Genomic DNA, 23,630 nt, shown 5'->3' on the forward strand with positions numbered 1-23,630 from the left:
GCGTGTTCGCAGCAAGGGAGGGAAGGGGGCTTCTAAGGCCAGGGGCAGAATCTGACAAGCAGGAGCCCGCGCAGCTCTCCTATTGGCTGAGCTGATCTACCCAACAGCTCACTGTATCCATGGAGTCAAAAAACAATTTGGTGCCATTGAAAACATTGCAGCAGCCAATCAGAGGCGAGCTCCCGGTGAGGAGCGAGTACAGTAGTAGTAGGACTTGAAAGCACATGAATACATTAATACAGATGAGGTAATGTGCCAAAAACAGCAGATTAGCTGGGAGTGAAGTCAACTGGAGACGATGGAGAAATATTTAATTCCACTACTGAGCACTTAGTGATTTAATGTGATTGATCTTTTTCTGTGCAGCTCAGCAAATTCACATTATCAATTTTTTAAACTGAAAAGAATAATGCAAAATGTAATATATAAACAAATTACATTTTAATTAACGCTGAATGTGATAATATATTTTGTCACTTTGCAATAACATAAAATAACAAAATATAGCAATAAAATCTAACAATATTGGATTTATACTAGCAAAAAACAACATCCCAAATATTTGCAGATTGCAGATGGTGCTAAGAGGTTGAGGTTTATTTTGCTAAAGACCAAAACAGTGCCACACCCATGCAGCAGCCTGACCTCTGGATGGCACTGCTTTTTCACGTCTCCCAGCTCTATGCCTGCCCTTTATTAAGCACACCGAGAAGCAGGGCACAGCTGAAACCGAGCACTGCGGCAACGTCCTACAAAAACAGCTTGGGGGCTGATGGCTGGCTAATGTAAGGGAGAGATAGTGCTGACATTCCACTACTCGGCTGCAGCATGAGAGTCCACGTGCCCTGCTGCTTTACTATTGAAGAAAAACAACGCCCTCCCCAACTGGGCGCAGACGCAGCGCGGAGCGTCATGTGGGCTCCGCCATGGAGAGGCTGAGAGCTAGCCTGGCCCTGGGGAGTTGGGGGGGGGAGAGAGAGAGAGAGAGAGAGAGATGGGGAGAGGCAGCAGGGTGTATGTGTGTTTATGTCTCATTTATGTCTATATATGCTATTTAATAATTAAAAATAGTAATGTAGGTAAGGACGTGTGCTGAATATTATTGCGTGTGTGGAAGGGGAGGGATTGTGAAGCGTCACACTGCAGCAGAGGCAGGCAGAGCTAGGCAGCTTTAAACTTGACCTAGATTCCCCTGGTGACACGCCACATCGCATTAGCCCACTCGGCCAGACCTGGACCCGCCGGAGCTCCCTGACACTGGCCCGAGTCGACAGGCAGAAAATGGGGGAGCACTTCCCAAATGGGGCTGGCATGCGCCCCACCCCTCCTGCTCCTCCTCCCACCTTCCCCCCACTCGACTTCTCTTCACCCCAGACCATCTCCTGCCAATCCTATCCAGCTGACTAAAAATGGCTTAGGGGGCACTTGGCGATGAGGAAAGAAGGGGGGTCTGCCATTTGTTTGTTTTTGGGGGTGAATTTGATTACCTCGTAGCCACGCCTCTGTATTGTTGCAAACACCAGCTAATGCCCCCCTCACCCAGATTCTGGCAAATCAAAACAAACCTCACAGGATGACTAAATCATTACAACTGATGGCAATACATGAGGTGACATGTACTCATCTTACTCATGTAACCACACAGGCAGCTAAAAATATTCCTTCCCTAAAAACAACTCCTGCATCAAATCACTGCAGCCGCGATGAACCCAATCACCACGAATGGAAATGAACACATGAAACTGGCAGTTTGTCCAGAGAAGCAGATCAGAGGAGGATGAAAGTGGGAGCACCTCTTCCTCGGCTTAGCCCCTCTCTTTGGACGGCACCTGATGAAAGTTGGAAACCATGGCAACAGGCACATACACAAGAGTCAGCTAAAATGCTGGCTCCATTGAAATCGAGCTCTATGAAGTGGCTCTTAGCGCCGCTCTTCTGTCACAGCAATACAACACTTGATACCATCAAAACACACAGATGCCGACAGCCCGGACTGATGATAATTTCTGACCAATGCATTAACTGAAAAAAAGCAGCAAAGTAGACTTCTACACCAACAACACAGGGGCATGGTATGATGGTGTGTCCATGGTGTGTGTGTGTGTGTGTGTGTGTGTGTGTGTGTGTACTCTACCACTTTGATTTTCTGCTCCATCCGCTCAACATCTGCCTCAGAAAGACGCCCTCCCCACCCTGCCCTTGAGAGTCCTCTGAACTCGTTCCTAGGATGTGTTTGGAAATCATTAAGGGGGCATATTGACTCAATGTCATCGGTTCAACCTCCCTAAGGGCAGCTGCCTCCTAAACCCATTCAAACACAGATCTCCCATTCTTCTGCTAAAACAGCCCCTAAAACCGTCATTACTCGATTGACCTTCTGACTGACTCACCGACGTCACTGCATCCTTAAATCTCACTCTAAATGTTGAGAGAGTGAGATTTAAGGATGAGCATTTAGGGGACACAATGCCTTACATAATTGGTTGTTGAGCCAATTTAAAGATTTAAATTGAAGAAATACAGTGGAGCTTCACCTTAAATATTTTTTCCCTGCACAGTATTGCCCTAACAGGATTTTTGGGTGGGGCACAGAGGAGGATTAGGGATGGTTGATGAGTGTCAGATTAAAGAGTACCACAATATTCTTTCAGTAAGAGAGGAGTGCCATCTGGAGGATGCAAACAGTTATGCACACGAGGACTGAATGGTGGGGAAGACCACTCCCAAATCATTTTGCCATCATATGCCCGTTTCAGGTTTGCTTCTGCTAAAATGTACAACAAGTGATAGTGGTTAGAGTGAAATGTCTTTGTAGAAAACCATCACTTACCGCAGAACTTTGCAGAAAAAAGTAGCAAAGAACATTCATTTCTAACTCAAAGCGACACATCAGTTTCTTGGGATGGGAAGCCAGATGTAAGAGCACCATCCAGTGTTCACATGCAGCCATTTCAGGGTAAAACACATGAAAATAAAATGGCATTTCTGCAGACTAAATGGTAATGCCATGTTTCATACTAACCTGCCAGACATTAAGGCTTTCCAACATGCAAGTCTACAGAGGAATGACAGCAGCCTGACGTGCTCCTTAAGGGAACCTGGGCAGGAAGTTATACAGTGTCAGCCCTCCAGTGGCATAAATAATAGATAACCGAGAAGAAGCTGGGAGCTTTTAGCTGATACAACAAGCCACTCTACGTATTACACCCACTTAGACATATCATCTCAAATTACCTGTTCAGCGGGTGAGGTCCAGAGGGGCCAGAGCGTCTTCCATATGCTGAGTTAAGAGTGGAGCAACTGATATTTCCACACTATTTTAGCATGCCCAGGGTTTTCCCTACCATTATAAGGCTTAGGCACAGCACCCAATCAGTTTTGGGAACCGCCTAAGCCAAAGGAATGCAACCAATTGTGAGCATCAAAACTAACCAAATTATTTTTCCAGATCTAATGGTTGTAGTTGGTCCCCTGTGGACTTCTTTAGAAAGTTGTGTCTTTGAGTCCTGGAGTGTTATTTATTCATTAAGTGCTCTACTTTTCTAACATTTTAGACACTGATATGGTAATAATAATGGTCAAAATGATGTGAAATTGCATATTTACTTTATTGAAAAACATAACATTTTTGTGAAGAAGAACCCTTAAATCCCCCACCAGATGATTCTGCGCTGGTTGTTTCTCACAAGGATAAAAATATGAGTGAAAGCACACTTAGCGCAGAACTTCTAAATGTTAGCATGTGGATGGCTGATAACAGATTATCACTTCATTTGGGGAAAACTGAATCTATATTGTTTGGAACAAAGATAAAGTTAAAGAAAGCCTCAGGTTTTAAGGTCCTAGCTGAAAATATTGTAATTACTGCCAAGGAATCAATCAGTTACCTTGGATGTTAGATTGCAACTTATCTGGAGTAGGTCAGGCCCAAAAGGTAATCACCAAAGTAAATCAGAGAGTCCGCTTTTTGGCCAGAATATCAAAGTTGTTGGATGAAAAAACAAAGCCAATTCTGGCAGGAGCTTTAATTCAGCCTTATTTTGATTATGCGTGTGGCTCATGGTACAATGGTGTCACAGGGAACCTGAAACATAGGCTTCAGACATCTCAAAATAAATTAATAAGGATTATTTTAGACCTTCCAATTAGAACTCATCTGGAATCGTCCCACTTTGAAAGGGTGGGATGGTTGAAAGTGGAGGATCGAGTGTCTCAGATGCAGCTGGGGATGGTACATAAAATTGTTAATGGAGATGTTCCCAAATATTTTAGAAAATATTTTATAATAGAGTAAACAAAGTTTACAGGTACTACAGATTTTGTACCCCCCAGATTTAACACTAATTTGGGCAAACAGTCTTTTCTTTATGCTGGAACTACCCTTTGGAACACTCAAGACAGTTAGAAGCAGTTTTAAACAGAGGTTGAAAGTATGGCTTAGCTGCCAATCGTAGTCATTATCATAGTCTATTTTTATTGTTAATTTTTCTGTATAATGTGGATGAATTTGTTTAATATATAATGAATGAATGTCCCCTCCCCCTTCCCTTATAGGGACCACAATAGAAATAAGTCTTTGGGCTTTATTGTGTCATCCCTGACTATTTATGCATTTTTAATGTATGACACATGTACTGTTTCATATTTTTATATTTAAGTGGTCAAATAAAATCAAATCAATCCATCCATCCATCCATCCATCCATCCATCCCACCAAAGTCTTTCACAAACCAAGGAAAAACACTGGTATATAAAATAGGTATAACAGTACTAGGCTTCACCAGCTGGGAGCAGTATTGACCAAGTTATGATCACAGCAACAGGAGAGCAGAGAAAAGCTTCACCTCAGGCTACTACACCACACCTCCCCCTGGCTTAGCGAGGCTAATCCATCCTGTATGTCTTCACACAAAACTCAGCCTGCTGCATTAGCTCAGCTCCATTCTCCATTTATAATGCAACACGTCTACTTCTCCCCTGTACTGCCACAGGGTTGTGTGCTGCGTGCTAACTGAAATAGCTTGCCATTTAGGCTATTTTAGTGAATGGATTTGAATCTTAATAGGGCACCTCGGCAGCTTGGCATTAGCCTATACTCACACAAACACAGGCCTCTCACGGGGATACACTGACTTAGTAATCCTATATATACGAACCACCTGAGGCTTAGCTGTCAAAACGGCCCAGCATTCCAGCACCAGAGCTTAGCCAATCGAATGATAGCTGTGTGTCATGGTAACAATCTCCAAGGAGACACAGAGAAAAATACAACAGGGATGTGCAGACATGCAAGCAGGGGCGAAATGATGCAAAATGAAAAAAAGACAACCTGAGAGCAAAAAAAAAAAAAAAAAAAATCCTTTTGCTGTGAGCAGGAAAAAAATAAATAAAACGTGCAGTAAAACTCCACATTGCCAAAATATACTGGTCTAAAATGAGAATAAAACCACTAAACGTCAACGCCACAAAGTAACCAACTATTAACAAAAAACATGTCAAATGTACTTGAACAAGACGTGGCGAGTCTCGTGTCAGAGCTGCCAGTTTGTCGTGTGAGCAGTGACCCTGTGCCCTGTAGTTACATAAACACTCTGGCCTTGAGGGGGGACAGGAAGCTGGGAGCACCTACATTACTCCTTTTTATGGCCCACAATGCACTTCATTTCCTGAGCAAGCATTACACATACACCCACAACACATCAGGACTATAATAGGTATACCACAGGCGTTCTTACATAATGACATGTCTACTTTGTATCGGTGCACCAAAGCTACTCTTACAGTTCTAAAACTGAATTTTTGATTATGTGTAAACCTCAGATAAGGTGATGATTGCCAATAAAGTTGTAATTTTAATAACATGGGCGATTACATGAAGCGTTTATCTGTGCTTCTCAACCTAAAGCTAGAGGCTTCTAAAAGACTTTCAGATAAGAGTAAACGGTCCTCAAGCTGATTTGTACAGGTTTTGAGATGTTTTTTTTAAAGTGCTCATATTATGCTCATTTTCAGGTTCATAATTGTATTTAGAGGTTATATCAGAATAGGTTTATGTGGTTTAATTTTCAGATAACACCATATATTTGTTGTACTGCACATTGCTGCAGCTCCTCTTTTCACCCTGTGTGTTGAGCTCTCTGTTTTAGCTACAGAGTGAGACATCACACTTCTGTACCATCTTTGTTGGGAGTCGGACATGCGCAGTAAGTACTGCTAGCTTGTCAGTTGCAGAGCATGAGGGAGTGCCACTCTAGCAGCTAGGCGAGCATTATAACGTGTGTTACAAAGTGACGCACGTTTGTCACGGAAGTAAAGGCTGGACTACAATAGAGCTGTTTGGAGCAGTTTGTGAACAGTGTTTTTTTGTTGGAGATGGTAAGTCCCTTTGGGGTGGACTTTGGGCGTTTTTACTTTGTAAACCTATAACATGCACAAAAAGATATATAACACAATAAAGGTAAGGGGAAAAGCCAAAAAGCATAATATGAGCACTTTAAGTAATGGTGCAGTTCCCATTCATTATTTTAGAGTGTATGAGTTTAAGAGACACAGGAGGGGCAGTTCTGGCAAGGTTTGACTCTACGCCAGATGGGGCACGATATCCATAGAGAGCAATGTAATGTTAAGTTCAAATTGAAGCCAACAGTGTCCTAGTTACATCCCCCCTAAAAAGATGTGACCTGTATCTCTCATTTAGTGACCTCTGGATCTATCAGGTAAAAAATAAGAGTGTCAGTCATGCAACATGCAACTTGTATTTGGATATTTCCACCAACAGTTATTTGCTTTTTCCTCCTACCTATACCGAGAACACATTTGCATGAATACACCACTAGTGGAAAGAAAGCAAGGTAACTGACTCAAACTGCCATTTAGAGAAATGCCTCTATTCATTCAAAGCCCTTCAGTATGCACTATGACCCAAATTAGTTTGAAACAATGGGAGAGATGCAGGCGCACAAACAAGCTTGACGTGGAGTATTTTGTTATTCTCAACAACCTGCTTTTCTAAACATTGCCTTCAATTCAAATTAGGATCAGATACCAGTTATGTCCTTGAATACTGTAGGTATAAATAGACATGTAAACAAATAAATGCAGATATGCAGATGGTAATCTGGAGTGGAGAATGAAAGCCCACAGTTACAGTATGAAAATAGTCTTAACGGTCAAACTTTGCATCGATTAATATAATATAATGCAGCTGATGGACTTGGAATAAAGGATATGTTCATAATTTCTTTAAGTCTGTCTTTAAACAATACTTACATGCCCATGTCTACATTTTCAAAAGTTGTTAGCTGTAGTGATTTCTCCGGATCATACTAGTGGTATACTATAGTCCAATAACTAAATGTACATATAAAGATGTGAGTATTGCTTTAAGACACGTTTTAACTAATCTAGAGCTGAAAGAATTAGTCAATTAGCAGCAGAAAATTCAAACGATTATAATATACGATTAATCAGTCAGTCATTAGCTAGTTGTAGCTTCTCAGTTGTAAGGATTTATGGTTTTTCTTTGTCCCATTTTCACCATTGTTTGACATTAAATACGCCAAATAATTTAACGATTAACTAAGACTTGAAAAATGAAAAGCCCCAATCTTGAAAGTGCGACTTTGTACGAGGACTTACCAGCAGTGGAACTGTGAGGCAGTCAGTCAGGAGCAGGGAGGCCCGGCCTGGCAGGTGGCCTCGGGTCACAGTCCTCCACCAGAGGTCAGCCTCTGAAACACATCAAACTCAACGCTCAACAAATGTATAACAATCCAGGGTATGACAAAAGGCGATTTCATGGTCTATTACAAACATTGACGGCTAGAGACAAACAGTGGCATCGTTATGCAAAATGAAGCCTTCTGCAGATAAAATGTTTTCTTAAAAACACACAAATTTACTGCGAAATCACTGAAAACTTCCATTTCTTTAAGTACATGAAAGACTTTTCATATTTTCTGCGTTATCACTGGAACAAATTACACTTTAACACATCTGGTGCACTCTTCACACATACCGGTCATACTTCTTAACACAACACAGCAAAACACAAAAAGGGAACATTAGCAGAATGACTGCAGATATCATGTGAAGTATGCAATGACAGGGGTGTCTTATGTCCTACCTTCCTTGTGAACCATGGGCTAATTGCAGTTTTTTTTTTTTTGTAAAACATGGAACAAAAAGACGCAGAAAAAACACACCACTTCCTATTGTGTAACACTTCCTCTGATTCACTTCTACAAGGCACCCTGCTACCTCCTGCAAGAACTCTACAACACAATTGATTCAATCCAGCTCACGTTTAGGTCTTTTCATTCAGTGAAAGCTTAAGATTTCTAAAAGTTAAATCAAAAGTGATCACAAACATTTTAGCTATAAAACGCATCTAGTTTCCGGCCAAAGTAAGAGTCTCCTCGGTTTGTGATTCAACACAGTCTCTGTAAATCACAAGCTTGTTTCCCAAATTGTTCACAAGCCCGGATTGAGAGTACAAGCTCAGTAGGCTGTAAGACCATTAGGACCAAGGCACTTCTCTCTTCGCCAGCCTGCATACAGATGCATGGCAATAGCGCCGGTGTTGGTCATGCATGAATGTGATCAGACTTCAAACCCTTAAGCTTCAAACCCACAAGAACGCTGAGAGCTGTGGGAGACGGTTGTGGACGAAGAAATGATCGAACAAGACACTGTGAAAAGAGGGCACTACCAAAGTACACTACATTCTGAAATCATAGACATTTTTCCTTTCTTCTTATCTCTCGTTCTGACGGAGGATTTTCTTCATGCAAACTGCCCACAACTTGCTGCTAATCCATTACAGCTGACATGTCACAGGGGACATTCTGGGTGACATCTGTGGCAGGGTGTCATGGGAGTCAGCTATGCATCATGCCTACAGCCAGGGGCACAACATGCGGCCAAATTATCCCTTGAATGAGCACATGAGGTTATAGGGGTTACAGTACTGTGGAGCAGTACATTAGTATTTCAGGAAACGATGGACTTGGTATGTTTCTTGATGACATTACCTTAAACGCAGGCAGCATTATTAGAACGAAAGAGTCATGATCATTAAAATAACAAGTAGCCCGTCTTGTTCCCGTAATTTCATATACTTCAAGCCGGTTATAGTAGTCAGCTGTTTTTTTATTTCATACATTCACAAATGCTCTGGGGCTATTACAAAATTGAACGGACATTGTTTAATTAATTTTTAATTTGGACTTACTTTTTTTAGTACTACTCCCATATGTATGTAACCATTATTATGCTCTTCAGGTTTGTGTCTTTTCCGTATATAGGAATACTGTCATTCACCTCAGTGCTGCTGTGGGAAAAGCCCCATATGATGAGATCATACTGAAGTGGCACTGTGTACGTGTGTCCCTTCAAGCTACAATTACATCCAAGGGAACAACTACTGCCCAGTTAATCAGTGTCACTGTGGGGGGGTTCAGTGTTTTGATCACCTCAGAGGCATTCACTCGTCACATGATGTGTTCTTTAGCTTAACAAAAACTTGAAAGAAGTCATAAATGTATACAGTATATTTAATATAGGACCAAGTGAGGGATGGAGAGGAGTAATAAGTTGAGAGATATCTGAAATTCAATACCCTTAAAATCACACAACAAAACTTGAGTAAAATCGACACAGCATGCTCGCGTTTGCCAACACAACTGGTCTGATATTGCTTTATTCCCACAGACTCAGAGGCAATAAAACAAACGCTGCTCAGTGGAGTTTTCTCTGAACTAAACGCTCACTTCCGACTGTTTCAAAGACTTATTTCCTTGTTTTGATTTGTCATTTCCAGAGACTTGTAAAGTAGCTACATACCAGAACTGGATTTTAAAGTTGTTTGTACAAGAACTGTTGTATGAGGCTGCAACATCTCAGAGTGGCAAAGACCCATTTGAATCTGCTCTAACATCTCCAGTTTGCAGCAGCAATAAGTCAACATACCAGGTACTAGAGGTGCACGATTCAGAAAATGTCACGATTCGATATTGATTATCAGGCTCAAGATTCGATTCAAAAATCGATTTGATTCAAAAACGATTCTCGATTAGATTCACAGTATGTAAATGTAGTTCCTTTTTTTTTTACTTTTAAAATTTTAATTAAAAAATAATCGATTTTTGGAATTCTATGAATCGATTTTGAAATCGGTGGGGATTGAATCGATTCGAATGTGAATCGATTTTTTTGCACACCCCTACCAAATACATTTGTTTTGTTTAATTGACTCCACCACGTGAAGGGGGTTTGGTTTTAATCGACTTCACCGCATGAAGGGGTCGATATGTGGCCAACATGTGTCGGCCTGCTGTAAAGTGTGTGCTACACATATGTGCTAAATCTGACTATAGAGCAGGCCACTGAGGTAATCAATAGGATCTATACTGTATATGGTACAGACACACACAGACAGACATCATGTAAATGGGGTGGACAAAATATCAGAAACACCAGTTCAACAGCTAGGTGCACTTAATAATCTGGCAACTCAGTGTTAAGTTCGGCACACCATTAGGGCTGCACAACATGAACATATTTTCAGTTACTCAGAAATATTTCAATAATAATGAAGATGTTGCTTCAATTTTCTGTAAATGTTATTTTGTTGAATGAGGTGCATTTCAATTTATGGACCAGAAACTGGACTAACATATTTAATATTCCATTTAAACATCTGTAAATGTGATATTGCTTTAGTTGTGTACTAAAGACTGATGTAATTTTAAAGCTTTGATAGTACATGATGCGTCTTATTTTCGATGTAGGCTACACAGTAGGGAGGTTTATAACCTACCACTTGATATTAGAAAAAAAAAATCCTTATTTTAAGCATCACCAAACTGAAGAGAGTGACAATCAGAATTAAATCAGTCCTCGCTGTGTTTCAACACCACTGAGTAAAACTTCCATTAAAACTAAAGTTGCCATGACAATTTATATTCCCCTGTCCCTACCGGTGAGCGAGCGCTGAGGGGAGAGGAGGGAAATCGACGGAGTAACTAAAGCCCACGGAGCATCATTTCATTATGAAAAAACTCCACGGATCAGTTAAATGAACTGGAGCTCATCCAACTGAAATGTCAGAACAAATGACCTGTTGAGGGCTCAAGCATCTCAGCTGGATTAAAAAATGGTTTACATGATTAAAATGCAAATATCTAATAATCAAATTTTGATTTGGATATCAATATTTAAAATAAACACTGATAGCTTCCCAGTTTCTTCTGAAAAATAAAACCCCTGAATAATGAGCCCTATATACAATGTTAAGTGGGTATTAGTGGTTAAGTTCTTCTCAATTGGTCCAGGTTTCTACAGCTTTGACTATAGGGAACAAAATGCATCACTATGATAAATATAATACATGGAACAACATACTGTAAAGTAGGCCAGGTTTATTTGACAGTTTTAACACCATGTGAGGATGGAGGCTTGGTGCGGGGGCAGCACGGCAACAGTTTCATGCAAAAGCTGAATTTCTAGCATGCTGATCTGCCATCTGTGGCAACACTCCTGCTCTGTGTCCACTAACATGTAGGCGGCCACATGAGATCTGCCTGGTTTTACATACGATAATCTTTTAACTGCTGTCAAAAGGATAAAATATCTGTCTTTTCTGTAGATTTTAGCCTGGGTTTTTTTCTGTGCATGTGTGGAAGGTGTGGGGGTAGGGCCACACAAAGTGACAGCATTTTTTTCCTTTTGAGTGGGTTAGTCATAGCTTTATGTTGAACTTTTCTATGCAAAGTCCACTTTGCTTTAGTACCATTCACTCTGAAGATGTTGCTGCTGCATACAGAGAGCAACAAATGAAAGCATCCTGTGGGAAGCCTTTGGATGAACTGACTGCAGAAGAGAGAAAAAAAAGAAGAAAAAAAAGATACTCTCTCTTCTTATTATGTGTGCATGCTTAGGACTTCAGATAAGTCAACATCAGAAGACGAAAGTGAGAAAGTTGAGAGGAATGCTCAAGTCTACCAGCACAGCCGGCACTGCAGATCACAAACTGGCACACATACGGAGTCATACATATCAGAGACACAGATCTAAAGTACATTACTCGCCACCGCCAAAAGGCTGCAAACACAAACCGACCACAGCTTCGACCTCCACTGCTCCAGACCATCTTTCTCTGCTCATTTAACAGCAAAACTATCAGCATGTATTAATCAACAAACTATTAACTAAATCTGTTTGTGGACTGAACAGCAGGGACTCATAAGGTCAAAAAAAACAGGTACATTTATACAGGACATTTGTGATATCCTGTCTAACAATTCAGCCATGCGCAGAAACATGCAGGTCTACTTGAAAAGGGGGGCATAGTCAGCCTTTCCTACCGAGTGACTCATGCATGTTATCATTTCAACTATGATCTCCTAGGACAAGAGCAGACATGCAATTGCAATGGAAGAGGGAGTGTGTGTAGTCAAAAGGCAAATGAGATTAGTCTTATAGCACAGAGAAGTCCATGACAAACTCTGATTTGTGTTTTAATTGTCAAATGGCACAATATCCACAGCACTAAACAAAGTACTGCAATCAAGTGCCTTTAAAACAATATTTGTTTAAACAATAAAAAAAGCATTTTTGAAATGAAACAATGCTCACCAACTCTCCAGCATTAAACCAGGTCACGATAATGGTGTTAGAGCAGAACGCTGAACGGGCCAAATCACCGGGAGGAAGTCAATCCAAATAACTGAGCAAACAGCATTATGCCACAGAAAGGGATCAATACAGCTCTATTCTGAATACAGCTAAAAGACAGTAGCACCTGACCGAGCACGCTTCCTGTAATGTGTTTGCAATACAGCAGGGGGTGGACACAATAACGTGAACACTAACAGTATGATACAAACAGATTTCTGAAATCTGGAAATATAGTTGCTGTGGGGACTGTGTCAGAGAGGTGTTGGTTTAAGTCTGTGGTTGTATTCTTAAGCTGCTGTGGATTGCATTATTATATTGCACAAGTGCTCATGTTATTGTGTCCTCCCACTATAGATCACAAAACAAAAACAACCCACATGAGCACTAAATAAAAAGAGGAGCTTAAATCAAATCTGGTGAATCAGGACAAAAGGTGTCATGCAGATGAAAGCAGGAAAAGTATTAAAAGTTGTTCAATCACAGTAGTAAATAAACACATCTTGGCTGCCTGAAATACAACAATACAGTACATCATACATTGTGTGATATATATATATATATATATATATAAAAAAATAAATCACACAATGGTACATTTACTGTTATAACAAGTGTTTTAGTACGAGTGGATCCACTTGCTGTCGTAAATACAATAAATAGTCCCGACTGTCAGCAGGAGACTACAGTGAACCTCATACCAAGAATAACTGCAGTAACCCAAACTGAAGCCAGCAGCTCACAGACATGGGGTGTGTTCAAGGGAGTGGGTCGCAAAGAGGGGTCTGGACCCCTTGGCGACTTCGTGACATTCCAGTGAAGTCGACGATTGATTCCTAATGAGATCATGTCCAAAAGGTTTCTATAGAGCTCAACAGTCCCGCCCCTCCTCTGAGAGACCTTGGGTTCCGGAAGTAAATTTCCCATTAATTTCTCCCATTGACGTCTGGGAAAATCCGTATATAAAGAGTTTTAGACCATGCCTTAGGCTAACCAGGTGGGACGTGACTCAAAAGCGAAACGTATCATTTCGAGTAAAAAAACTAACTGAAAATCCCCAAAAAGTCAAAAGGTACAAGACTGTGTACACATCGTCATCTCAGAGCGAAGGAGCTACTCATCCCATAAACCACCGTGCACCACTGAACAAAGGAAGCTAACGTTAGTTTAGCTAACAACTAATTTGGCTAACCGCTAGCCGAGACAGCATGTAATAACTTTAAAAGACCCTCAAAATAAAACCTGAAAATAACCGTTAACATATATAAAGGCTGTTACATCAGCTGTAGACGGCTTTACCCAGTGTTAAGTTTGAGTTAACGTTATTTTACACTGAATCAAGCTGTCAGCTAGCGGTTAGCCGAATTAGCTGTTAGCTAAACTAACGTTAGCTTCCCGGCAGAGGCTAACGTCAGAAGCGTGGGAACAGATCGTGATTCGTGCAGTGTCGTATATCCTCGTGACGGATCGTGCAGGCAGCAGAGATCGGGTACTGACACCCCCCCCCTCCTCACCAGCATGAGTTCCACCAATCAGAGTCATCACTGTGGGATTGTGGGATTGTTCAGGATTGTGGGTAATGAAGTACTTATCCAAGACATCGCGAATAAAAGACATTTATCTCTAAACAAGGTTAGTGCCCCATGATTTTTGGCGTCTATATGAGCATATACAATAGCTTAGTCATGTACGTAAGCTACCATCGACGGTTACGATTTTATGGCTTATACTGCAAATGTCAATGGAGAAATTGCATTGTATTTTTACTTTCGGAACCCGCTGTGGGCGGGACTGTTGAGCTCTATTGCAATCATAGGTTTTACTTTCACTACGGTATTTCAAATTAATGTATACATTAATACATACAGTTTACAGACAAACAAACAATCTTTCTTTGAAAGTGATACAAGTCAGTTTGCAAGTCTGTGACATAAAAACGTCTGAGCAGCTTTTCCTTAAAAAAAAGGTAATTGAGAAAAATGATTAACAATTTAAATATTCTACCATTACACTGACTCTATCCTTGTGTTATCACCCCCAGTTACAGTAACTACAGTTGTTAGAACTACAAAATACATTTGCTGGAGAAAGTATGTGGAAAATCCTCTTGCACGGGCTTCCTCAGGGGTTAACAGAGTTCATTACGTTAGCACAATGAGAGTGTATTTTAGTCATACTCAACACATCTCTGCCTCTATTGTTATTTAAGCCCCCATAATGCAAACACTGATGTAAAGCACTGACAACAGTCTTATCTAATGTCAACAATATCCTCACGTAGAGAAAGACTGGGAGTCAAAAGCTGTAAAACTCTGACAAGATTACAGCCAGATTATAACTCAATTGTAACATGTAAAAGCTGAAAAAGATAATCCTTTCCCAATATGGAGGGCTTCTATCATTTGTTTGTATAACAATGTTGCTGCAGTATCCAATACACGATTAAGTTGAAAGGTTTTGCCTAAATGCACCTGCATGCCTCTACCTGCATTTCACTATGTACCAAGTTGTACCATGTCTCACAGTAATACAACTGGGGCACAAGTCAGGTCTTTTCCAGCCCATATTCACAGGCCTACACAGACTCAAACTATGAGAGCAGAAATGTGTGTCCATCTGTTGAAAGAAAAAAAAGAAAGGTGATACTTCCTTCTTTCAAAATGTGCAGTGGCTGATATAAGGAAGACAAATTGCAAAAACGCAATACACAATAACCTGGAGACATGTTATTTCACACAGCAAACGTGGGTTTGCGATGACTTAGATCTTTTAACACTGGCTTGCAGTAAATCCAGATTTACTGAGACAAAAAAAGTGCAGCATACCATTATTAGAAGAGCACCATTAGTCTTTTCTCCCCTTAAAACGCACCTTTAAAGGCCATGCCTGTAGAACTTGTTATTTTTTGGTGACATAAGGAGGTAAAAAGGTCCCAGTATACCTCTCTGAACTCATGCCTAACTCACCACAATCGGAGATTGTGGGACTTTTCAGACAAATTTAATGTAGACGTTGCATCACAACAGAGTTGCACTTGACTAACATACCATCAAATCTGGCTTCATGAGACGTTTCACTTCCACTTACAAGACCTTTGCAGAGACTGGGCGGAAAAGAAACAACATACACTACCATGCTAGCGTTGAGTTGTGCAGACAACTGATGCAAAGAAGATCTGAATCTACGTTTTACAGTGGACTCTGGGGAGGAGCCGGTGGTGGAATATAACTAAGTACAATTACTCGAGTATTGTAGTAAAGTACAATTTTGAATCATGAATATTTACATTTCATGCAGCTTTATACTACATTTCAGAGGGAAATATTGCACTTGAAGTGCCACTAGATTTGTTTGACAACTATAGTTACTAGCTATTTTGCAGATTAAGATTTTAAAAACATATAATTGTGCATAATAATATAATAGTACTATATTTTGCTGATAGTACTTCTGTTCTTTTATTAATGTAAGATTTGGAATTCAGAAATATTTTTACATTATGGTACTGCTACTTGAATACTTATTCCACCACAGCCAGGACCACAGCTTGGAATAAAAAAAATTGTTAATCATGCATTGCTCAGAATGAAAATCATTAAAAGACCAACCAGCTCTAACCAGCTGTCAGTGTGTGCATTTCCTTTAATGATGCATCATTTTCTGCCTGGAAGCGAGCAATCTTAATCGGAGCCATACGGTTACTCTATAACTGAATCTTTACCTGTCTCTATAGTGGAGACGAGGCCAAACACAGCTGATAACCTGGCATTAGTAATATATGGGGCAAGCATGTAACATTCAACGCCTCTGGCCAAATAAAGGAAGAATCTAGCAGTGTAGCCTAACCTGCCTTGAGACCGTTGTTCTGAAAAGGGGAAGTTAACGGGGCATCGAGGACGTTAACTTAAAAACACAAAACAAATATTTCCACTATTTGTATTTAACAGTAACTTCACGATACGTGGGTTTGATTTTCGCCGCACACGTTTATGATTCATCATTAATTTTGCCTCCGAGGAACAAAATGTAACACTTAAAACAAGCCAGACTAAATGGCAACTGGTGGACAGTAAAGGTGTTTAGTTGAGAAGACAGAAAAAGGCGAGGTAAAGTAGTAATTTTCTCTGTTTTACCTTGTTGCTCGTAGAGAAAACACTGGAGTCGACGTCTGCATACCACGCTAGAAAGCCAGCGGTACGGGCTGAAAGAAGAAGAAAAATGATTTGCTGTTTCCGGGTTAGTTATCGAGCGTCATTGTGACCGTCAAACGAGAGGGGAGTTTGGTTTGTGTCACCTCTGAGCGCGGAGGGGAAATTTATTACACCTTCATTTCCTAACTGAAGATAGACCCGCCCGGTCAGTGGAGACCCGCTGCTTTGTTTTAACGTTGGCTTCCACTGGATTACAACCAAAGAGGTTCTATGGGGTTCTAAACCGTCTCTCTATGTCTCACACCGCGGCGTTAATTAGGACTCGATAGAAGCCGTTTAGCTTGGTTGTCCAACGTGAATTTACTTTACCGAAGTGTCCTTGAGCAAGAAGCTAATATAAACCTTGAACAAACTATAGGGGGCGCTAATGTGCCATCTGACCCTCCACTTTGACCTCAGAGTTATTTTAAACGACTCTGGATCAATTTACTTTGGAAAAATGTATTGTTTGGGTATGTTTATCGGTACAGGGTGTTATTGGCTTTAATGGAATGTAGGCTACATTTACTAAAGTAGGCTACTGTACTGAAATACAAATTTTAGGTACTTCACTTGAGTTTCTACTTCTACTCCACTATACTGTACATAAAATAGCCTACTACTACTTTTTACTTGACTGTGCATTTCTACACTGTAGTAGGCCTATTACTACTTTTACTTAAGTAAAATATTTGAATACTTCTTCCACCCCTGATGAACTTATAAAACATGATAACAATGCATAATTTTTTTACAAGTTCATCATCAGTTTTGTACCTAATAATAAAATATACATATCAAATTGTTCAAATCAGCTCAGACCAACTACAACAGTAAAATGCTAATTAGACATGAATGCATCAGTACTATTAATCCAAGAGGGAAATTCTTTAGCATTTTAAGTACTTTTACATTTTGCTAAAAATACTTATGTACTTAAGTAAGATTTGAAATGCAGGACTCCTACTACCTACTCATGGAAACTGTAGTTGTTTGTCTGTTTTGCACCATCTGTGATGGTAAGACTTCTCTTTATGGCTCCTCATTTTCCTATTTTATATGCACGACAACACATTTGAACTTCTACAATCAGCAGTCTCTTTTAGTAGTTCAGTCCTTTTATGCTTTGTGGCCAGTCATAGAGAGAGGTTACTCATTAAGGCTCTTCAAAGACTGCCATCCATAGTGGTTGGTTTTAAAGGATAACTGACTGTAACCGCCTGTTGCTGCAGATTAATGAAAACTTCCTTCCTCCTTCTCACTGCTTTTCACAAAAGAAATAACATTTGGGAAGAGTTATTTTATTATTTTATATTATTTCATTTTCTTGGTGTTCACCTACTCTAATGTTTAGATATTCAGCTTTTAGAAAACCAATTAAGCGTAATTAGGCAGCACACCTGTCTTCAATTATGTGTCCTGGCCCTGCAGGTGGAGCTTATAAAGTCAGTGCATAGTGGCTGGCCAGATTCGTGTACCAGAAGAATTTGGAAGCGTAAACGTGGTTGTGTCAGAAGCTTACAGTTAATTTGTTTGGTTAGCAAACCCACCTTCAACATGGCGAAAGAGAAGACTCATGTTAATTTGGTGATTATCGGCCACGTTGACAGCGGCAAGTCAACCACCACTGGCCACCTCGTCTACAAATGTGGTGGCATCGATCAGCGAAAACTCGAGAAGTTTGAGAAAGCTGCAGCACAGGTGGGGAAGGCAAAATCTACTGTAAAAACAATTCAAAATGTTCAGAACCTGTTAAGCTACAGGCTTACCACTTGACGTTAATTTACAGATGGGGAAGAGTTCCTTCAAATTCGCCTGGGTGTTGGACAAGCTGAAAGCTGAGCGGGAGCGAGGAATCACCATCGATATCTCTCTGCTGAAATTCAGCACTCAAAAATACACCTTGACTATAATTGATGCTCCTGGCCACCGTGACTTCATTAAAAACATGATAACCGGGACCTCGCAGGTAAGCAGCGCAGAAGTGCATCACTTTAGCCTATGTAAACTTAAGGTCATGGTTCTTTTCACCAATATATCGTTAATATAATTTCAGGCCGATGTTGCCCTCCTAGTGGTCTCTGCAGCTAAAGGAGAGTATGAGGCCGGGGTGTCGAGAAGTGGTCAGACCAGAGAGCACGCCTTACTGTCTTATACCCTGGGTGTCAAGCAGATCATAGTCTGTGTGAACAAGATGGATATGACTGAACCACCTTACAGCCAGAAACGCTTTGACGAAGTGGTGCGAGGTGTGAGTGGCTTCCTCAAGAAGATTGGCTACGACCCCACAACGGTGCCTTTTGTTCCGATTTCTGGCTGGACTGGGGAGAACATGATCACTGCAACTCAGAAGGTAGGCGAATGGTGGTTTTGAGTTAAAATGTGCTGAGGATGCAACACTTTGGAAAATAAATGGCTCTCTACAGATGCCCTGGTTCCAAGGCTGGAAATCCCGACAAAGGGAAGGGAATGCGAGTGGGAAAACTCTACTAGAAGTCCTGGACTCTATTCACCCACCAGTACGCACCATCAACAAGCCCCTTCGATTGCCTCTGCAGGATGTCTACAAAATTGGAGGTTAGAAATTGTGCTCAAAGTTGATTTCAAGCCTGAACTTTTAATTGGCTCCAATCAAGGACATGAGGTACAGGTGTACAGCAGGGATTGGAGTGGGGGAAAACGGCCATGTTTGCTGATAAAATGCCTCCTAAATGTGTTAATGACTGGATTTGATTAAAAATGCCATTTGTTCATCCTTCCAGGAGTTGGCACCGTTCCAGTGGGTAAGATTGAAACTGGCATCCTCAGACCTGGCATGACCCTGATGTTCTCCCCTACCAAGCTCACTGCTGAGGTGAAGTCCATCGAGATGCACCACCAGGGGCTGCAGACTGCTCTGCCAGGACACAATGTTGGCTTCAATATTAAGAACGTGGCTGTCAAGAACCTGCGGCGTGGGGATGTGGCTGGCAATGCCCAGCAGGATCCTCCATCAGATGTCAGCAGCTTTGAAGCTCAGGTTGGTTGAAAATACTTGAAGTGGAAATTTACCTGCCTCCCTCCCTGTGCTGAGGCAAATACAAAAACTGCTTTTTGTTTGTCTTTAGGTGATCATCCTGAACCATCCAGGGAAGGTGAAAGCTGGCTACTCTCCAGTCCTGGACTGCCACACCGCCCATGTAACCTGTCGCTTTGCTGAGCTGAAGGAGAAGATTGACCGGCGCACCGGCAATAAACTGGAGGACCAGCCGCAGGTCCTGATGTCTGGAGACGCTGCTACAGTCAAAATGGTTCCCATCAAGCCCATGTGTGTGGAGAGCTTCTTCACTTACCCTCCCTTAGGTAAGTCTGTCCCAAAAAATGTTCTGCCCCATGTTGACTTCTGCAGGGTTTTAATTAATTTTTGTGCTTCCCAGGTCGCTTTGCAGCTAGAGACCTGAAGCAGACAGTTGCTGTAGGCGTCATCAAGTCAGTGGTGAAGGACCATGGGTCAAAACCTCTCCACAAAGCCCAAGTGTGTAAATAATTTCGTTAAAGTTTACCAGTAAAATCTGGTATGGCTGTTTTTGTTTGGTAAAATGCAATTTTTGTCTAGTGAGACAAAGTATTTATGTTGAAGTGACGATTCCTGTGTTAATGTTTAATCCAAAAGAAGCTGTAGAATTGGATGGTAAACTTGGGTTAAAATGTGAATTATTCGGCAACAAAATAAAGAATTCTTTGAAGCTTTGAACTTTGTCTTGAATGTTCTTTAACTGTAGTTAATGTTTAAACAACTCCAAGGTGGGTAAAAGTAAGCATTTAGCCTTTCATTTGTCCACCTTACAGGAATAGTTTTAAGACATTTTGGGAAATAAAAGATCACGCCTGTAGGGTAAATATGAAGCTACTGCAAGCAACCAGTTAGCTTAGCTCAAAGATGGGGAAACTGCAGCATAAATTAAGTACCTCAACTCACCCAATTAAGGCTAAATAGTTTGCATGCACCTTCAATCAAGACAAAGTCCTAGTTGTGCTACTTAGTTGGCAATAAATCTCAATCTGATTCTGAATTGTACTCTGCTGCGCCTTGGTTACATTGAACAGATAAGAGTAGCATAGAACATCGCACAACTCTACTCCAGAATGTGAATTGGCTCATTTCCCAAACGTCTGCTATGATGTGTTCATCTTGAGTAACGCTACCATAAGCAGCTTAAAAATGCACTTTAATTCCAAGGGGAGCCACGCATGGTTATAAAGCAAAAGAGCAGGCTCAGAGTTAAGTACAGCACTTTTAATGATACAATGGGTTGATAGGTTTGTTCCTAACATGGGGGGGGAGACTGCAAGTCAGTGAGGACTAGGTGAAAATACATGGGCTCTCCAGCCTTTTACAAAGTCCACTGTGCTAAGACATCTCTGGTTCACAGGCAAACCTGGTGATCCAGTAACATGGAATGATATTACATAACTCAAACTTAAAAAATGTCAAGCTCATGAGGTTTTTACAAGACACTGAATTGTGAACACAAGTTAAATGTGAAATTTCTAGCCTGTCCAGAAAATCAAGTTATTGCTATGATGTCCTTGAGTTTCCTGTACTTGTCATTAATAGTGGCTTTAACAGGATACCTTTTTTTTTTAAGTCCTGCTTAATAGTGGCTCTTCAAACCCTGAGGTGAGCGTCTCTGAATGCAGCACTCCACTCAATTCCAGTCATTGTTACACCATGCACAGAAAAGGTCAAAGGACTGTGGAGATGGCGTCGAGTTCACACACAAAGCATACATACAGTGAACAGTGTAACAAGGAGTAAATCAGTGACCTACAGTGAGCCACAGGCTTTGATATTCCACCACACAGTAGCAGCAGGTTTCTATACTGTAAAACAACCATAATACGTGTACACACAAAGCAAGCAAGAACAGTACATTTAATGTTTTCATCTCGGGGAAGATCAGCGGGAGACTCCAGCCTCTTCAGTCAACTAAGGTGGTAAACAGGGATGCAAGACAAATAGTGACATGACCTATTTCACATTCCTTTTCTTATTTGACCTTTTTCCAGAAATATAAGCTAATTACTTGAGGGCCAATAAAATCAATACAGATAAAATTCTAAGTCTACCACCCTGATGCTTAATCTGACAGGTAGAGAGAGCAATGGTACATGTTTTGTACAATAAAACATGTACACTCGCACACACATATATTTACATACATATATACACAGTAACAGCATAAACATAGACTTTAGGTAAGTGCTAGGGTTCTGAGAGTGGCTTTGTCACAGCCATGCTATAGGGTTAAGATAATACTGGTAAAGGAAGAATACACACATTCTTTGTACAGCATGGATGAGGCATCCATGGCTTAGATGAGCCTTCTTGGGTTTCTTCTTTGTTGCTTTTTTCTTCTTTAGGACACTTGTCGTTTGACAAGAGGTGTTATAATAGCTATTTACAGGACCTCCCAATTTAGGGAGAGGCGTAGTGCAAGTCTCGATGGCTGTCAGTCACTCAGGATGTGCACAAAAGACATGGGGAACACCCCTTTTCTTTCCGGATCTCCTTCAATGTGCCCGATCTAGTAATATAAAAAGAACATGTGAAAAAACTGATTAAAGTGGCATCCAGTGTTTGTTTTGTGCCCTTGAGACGGTTCGAAGAGGTGCTAGAAATAAAAAAGTGGAAGAACAGAGTGTAGTATTCAGGCTGGACTCACCCACCACTCCTGGTCCTCTTCTCCTGTAACTATAATCACCTCTCCTTCAACAAAAGTCAGTTCGTCATCATTGTCAGCCTGGCAGTCGTAGATAGTCTTCACCCGACGGGTTTTGCTTTTCCCCTGGACATACAAATAAAACTGTTATCTGCTCTCAGTTAACTTTTATTTAGCTTAGTAACCATAGCTGTGCAGAAAAAAATGCAACAGAAATGCATTAAAATGACATAAAAGCCAAGTGTGTTCTCTATGTGACCACCAGGTTCAGAAATGATCCTCTTGAAAATTCAGAAAATGACTAAAATCAAAATGGAGGGCCAGTTCATTTTATTTCTTGTCATATTCATACGTAAGTACTGTAACCCTCTTGGTCCACTGTCAATAAGAGTATTTGACCAGAAAACTGTTTCTGGTCTATTTTAAGTGAGAAAATTAGGATAATATAATCTGAAAACAACTAAATATGCAACCTGAAGCTGAAGCAATAACTGCCAGCAGTAGAAGAGCCCACCAGAACATCAACATTAAAAAAAATCCAATATAAAATGTAAAGTGGTTAAAGACTGTGGCTAGGATCAAGAATGACGAAGAAGTTAAAACTTTAACTTGAGCGCTACAAACTGAATGTTGAACAGCTGCTAAACAATATAAATTTAAAAAAAAGCATAACTCATCACATGTATTACATTTATAGAAGATCTACAGTAGACTGCATATTTGGTCAGTTATCTAAGATATATCAGTATCAGAGTAAATGTTGGCCAATAAGTAACACAAATATACAGTACAGAAATGCTAAAGGTATGTCTGAGGTCATTTAGAAACAAGGTCTCCATTACAGTTTATCCACTACAGAAGCTTATATTACAACTGTAAAATGTCCTGTTCAGTACATTCCTTAGTAGTGACGTTTCTTTAAAAAAAAAGAAGCTAATTTAAGGAATTTTAAATCAAGCATATCTGTTTATGTAAAAAAGAAAGAAAGAAAAAGAATATTGATTGGTGTATCGTAATTGAATTTTTAAAACCTTTTCAAATATCGATATCGGTATCAGCCTAA

General features: G+C 40.6%; 3 protein-coding genes across 7 annotated transcripts in view; 1 reads left to right on the forward strand and 2 right to left on the reverse strand.

The window, feature by feature from the left end:
* Window positions 1-16,913, reverse strand: part of fam49bb (family with sequence similarity 49 member Bb) — a 37,213-nt gene extending 20,300 nt beyond the window's left edge. Inside the window, exons 1-2 of one of the 2 annotated variants that reach the window (XM_078280611.1) lie at window positions 16,809-16,913; window positions 7,639-7,730 (exon numbers count right to left, since the gene is read on the reverse strand). The gene's annotated coding sequence lies outside the window, so the exon portion shown is untranslated. The remainder of the gene's footprint in view (window positions 1-7,638; window positions 7,731-16,808) is intronic. The other variant, XM_078280610.1, reaches the window with a different exon arrangement.
* On the forward strand, window positions 16,530-20,598 carry eef1a1l3 (eukaryotic translation elongation factor 1 alpha 1, like 3). Of its 4 annotated transcripts, none has more exons than XM_078280609.1 (8): window positions 16,530-16,781; window positions 18,407-18,566; window positions 18,655-18,834; window positions 18,922-19,218; window positions 19,292-19,442; window positions 19,628-19,884; window positions 19,973-20,207; window positions 20,282-20,598. In XM_078280609.1, exons 2-8 carry the CDS (start codon window positions 18,423-18,425, stop codon window positions 20,389-20,391), a joined length of 1,374 nt encoding a protein of 457 aa, XP_078136735.1. In that variant the 5' UTR covers window positions 16,530-16,781; window positions 18,407-18,422; the 3' UTR covers window positions 20,392-20,598. The 4 variants fall into 4 exon arrangements, with proteins under 4 accessions (XP_078136735.1, XP_078136734.1, XP_078136733.1 ...); XM_078280608.1 differs by having other exon boundaries at window positions 16,531-16,781; window positions 18,297-18,566; XM_078280607.1 differs by lacking the exon at window positions 16,530-16,781 and adding an exon at window positions 17,019-17,091 and having other exon boundaries at window positions 18,297-18,566.
* Window positions 20,599-21,126: 528 nt separating this feature from the next.
* Window positions 21,127-23,630, reverse strand: part of asap1b (ArfGAP with SH3 domain, ankyrin repeat and PH domain 1b) — a 61,125-nt gene continuing 58,621 nt past the window's right edge. Inside the window, exons 27-28 of the mRNA XM_078280605.1 lie at window positions 22,571-22,693; window positions 21,127-22,432 (exon numbers count right to left, since the gene is read on the reverse strand). Coding sequence (XP_078136731.1) covers window positions 22,358-22,432; window positions 22,571-22,693 — 198 coding nt within the window. The 3' untranslated portion in view covers window positions 21,127-22,357. The remainder of the gene's footprint in view (window positions 22,433-22,570; window positions 22,694-23,630) is intronic.

Source organism: Sander vitreus, chromosome 22 (assembly GCF_031162955.1).
Source record: "Sander vitreus isolate 19-12246 chromosome 22, sanVit1, whole genome shotgun sequence".
Lineage (NCBI taxonomy): Eukaryota > Metazoa > Chordata > Actinopteri > Perciformes > Percidae > Sander > Sander vitreus.

Bases quoted from the DNA above. Each gene is read 5' to 3' on its own strand.
- eef1a1l3 (XM_078280609.1), top strand. From the start codon at position 18,423: ATGGCGAAAGAGAAGACTCATGTTAATTTGGTGATTATCGGCCACGTT. The intron at 19,443-19,627 runs GTTAGAAATTGT...TCATCCTTCCAG, and splicing joins GGATGTCTACAAAATTGGAG to GAGTTGGCACCGTTCCAGTG. The intron at 20,208-20,281 runs GTAAGTCTGTCC...TGTGCTTCCCAG, and splicing joins CTTCACTTACCCTCCCTTAG to GTCGCTTTGCAGCTAGAGAC.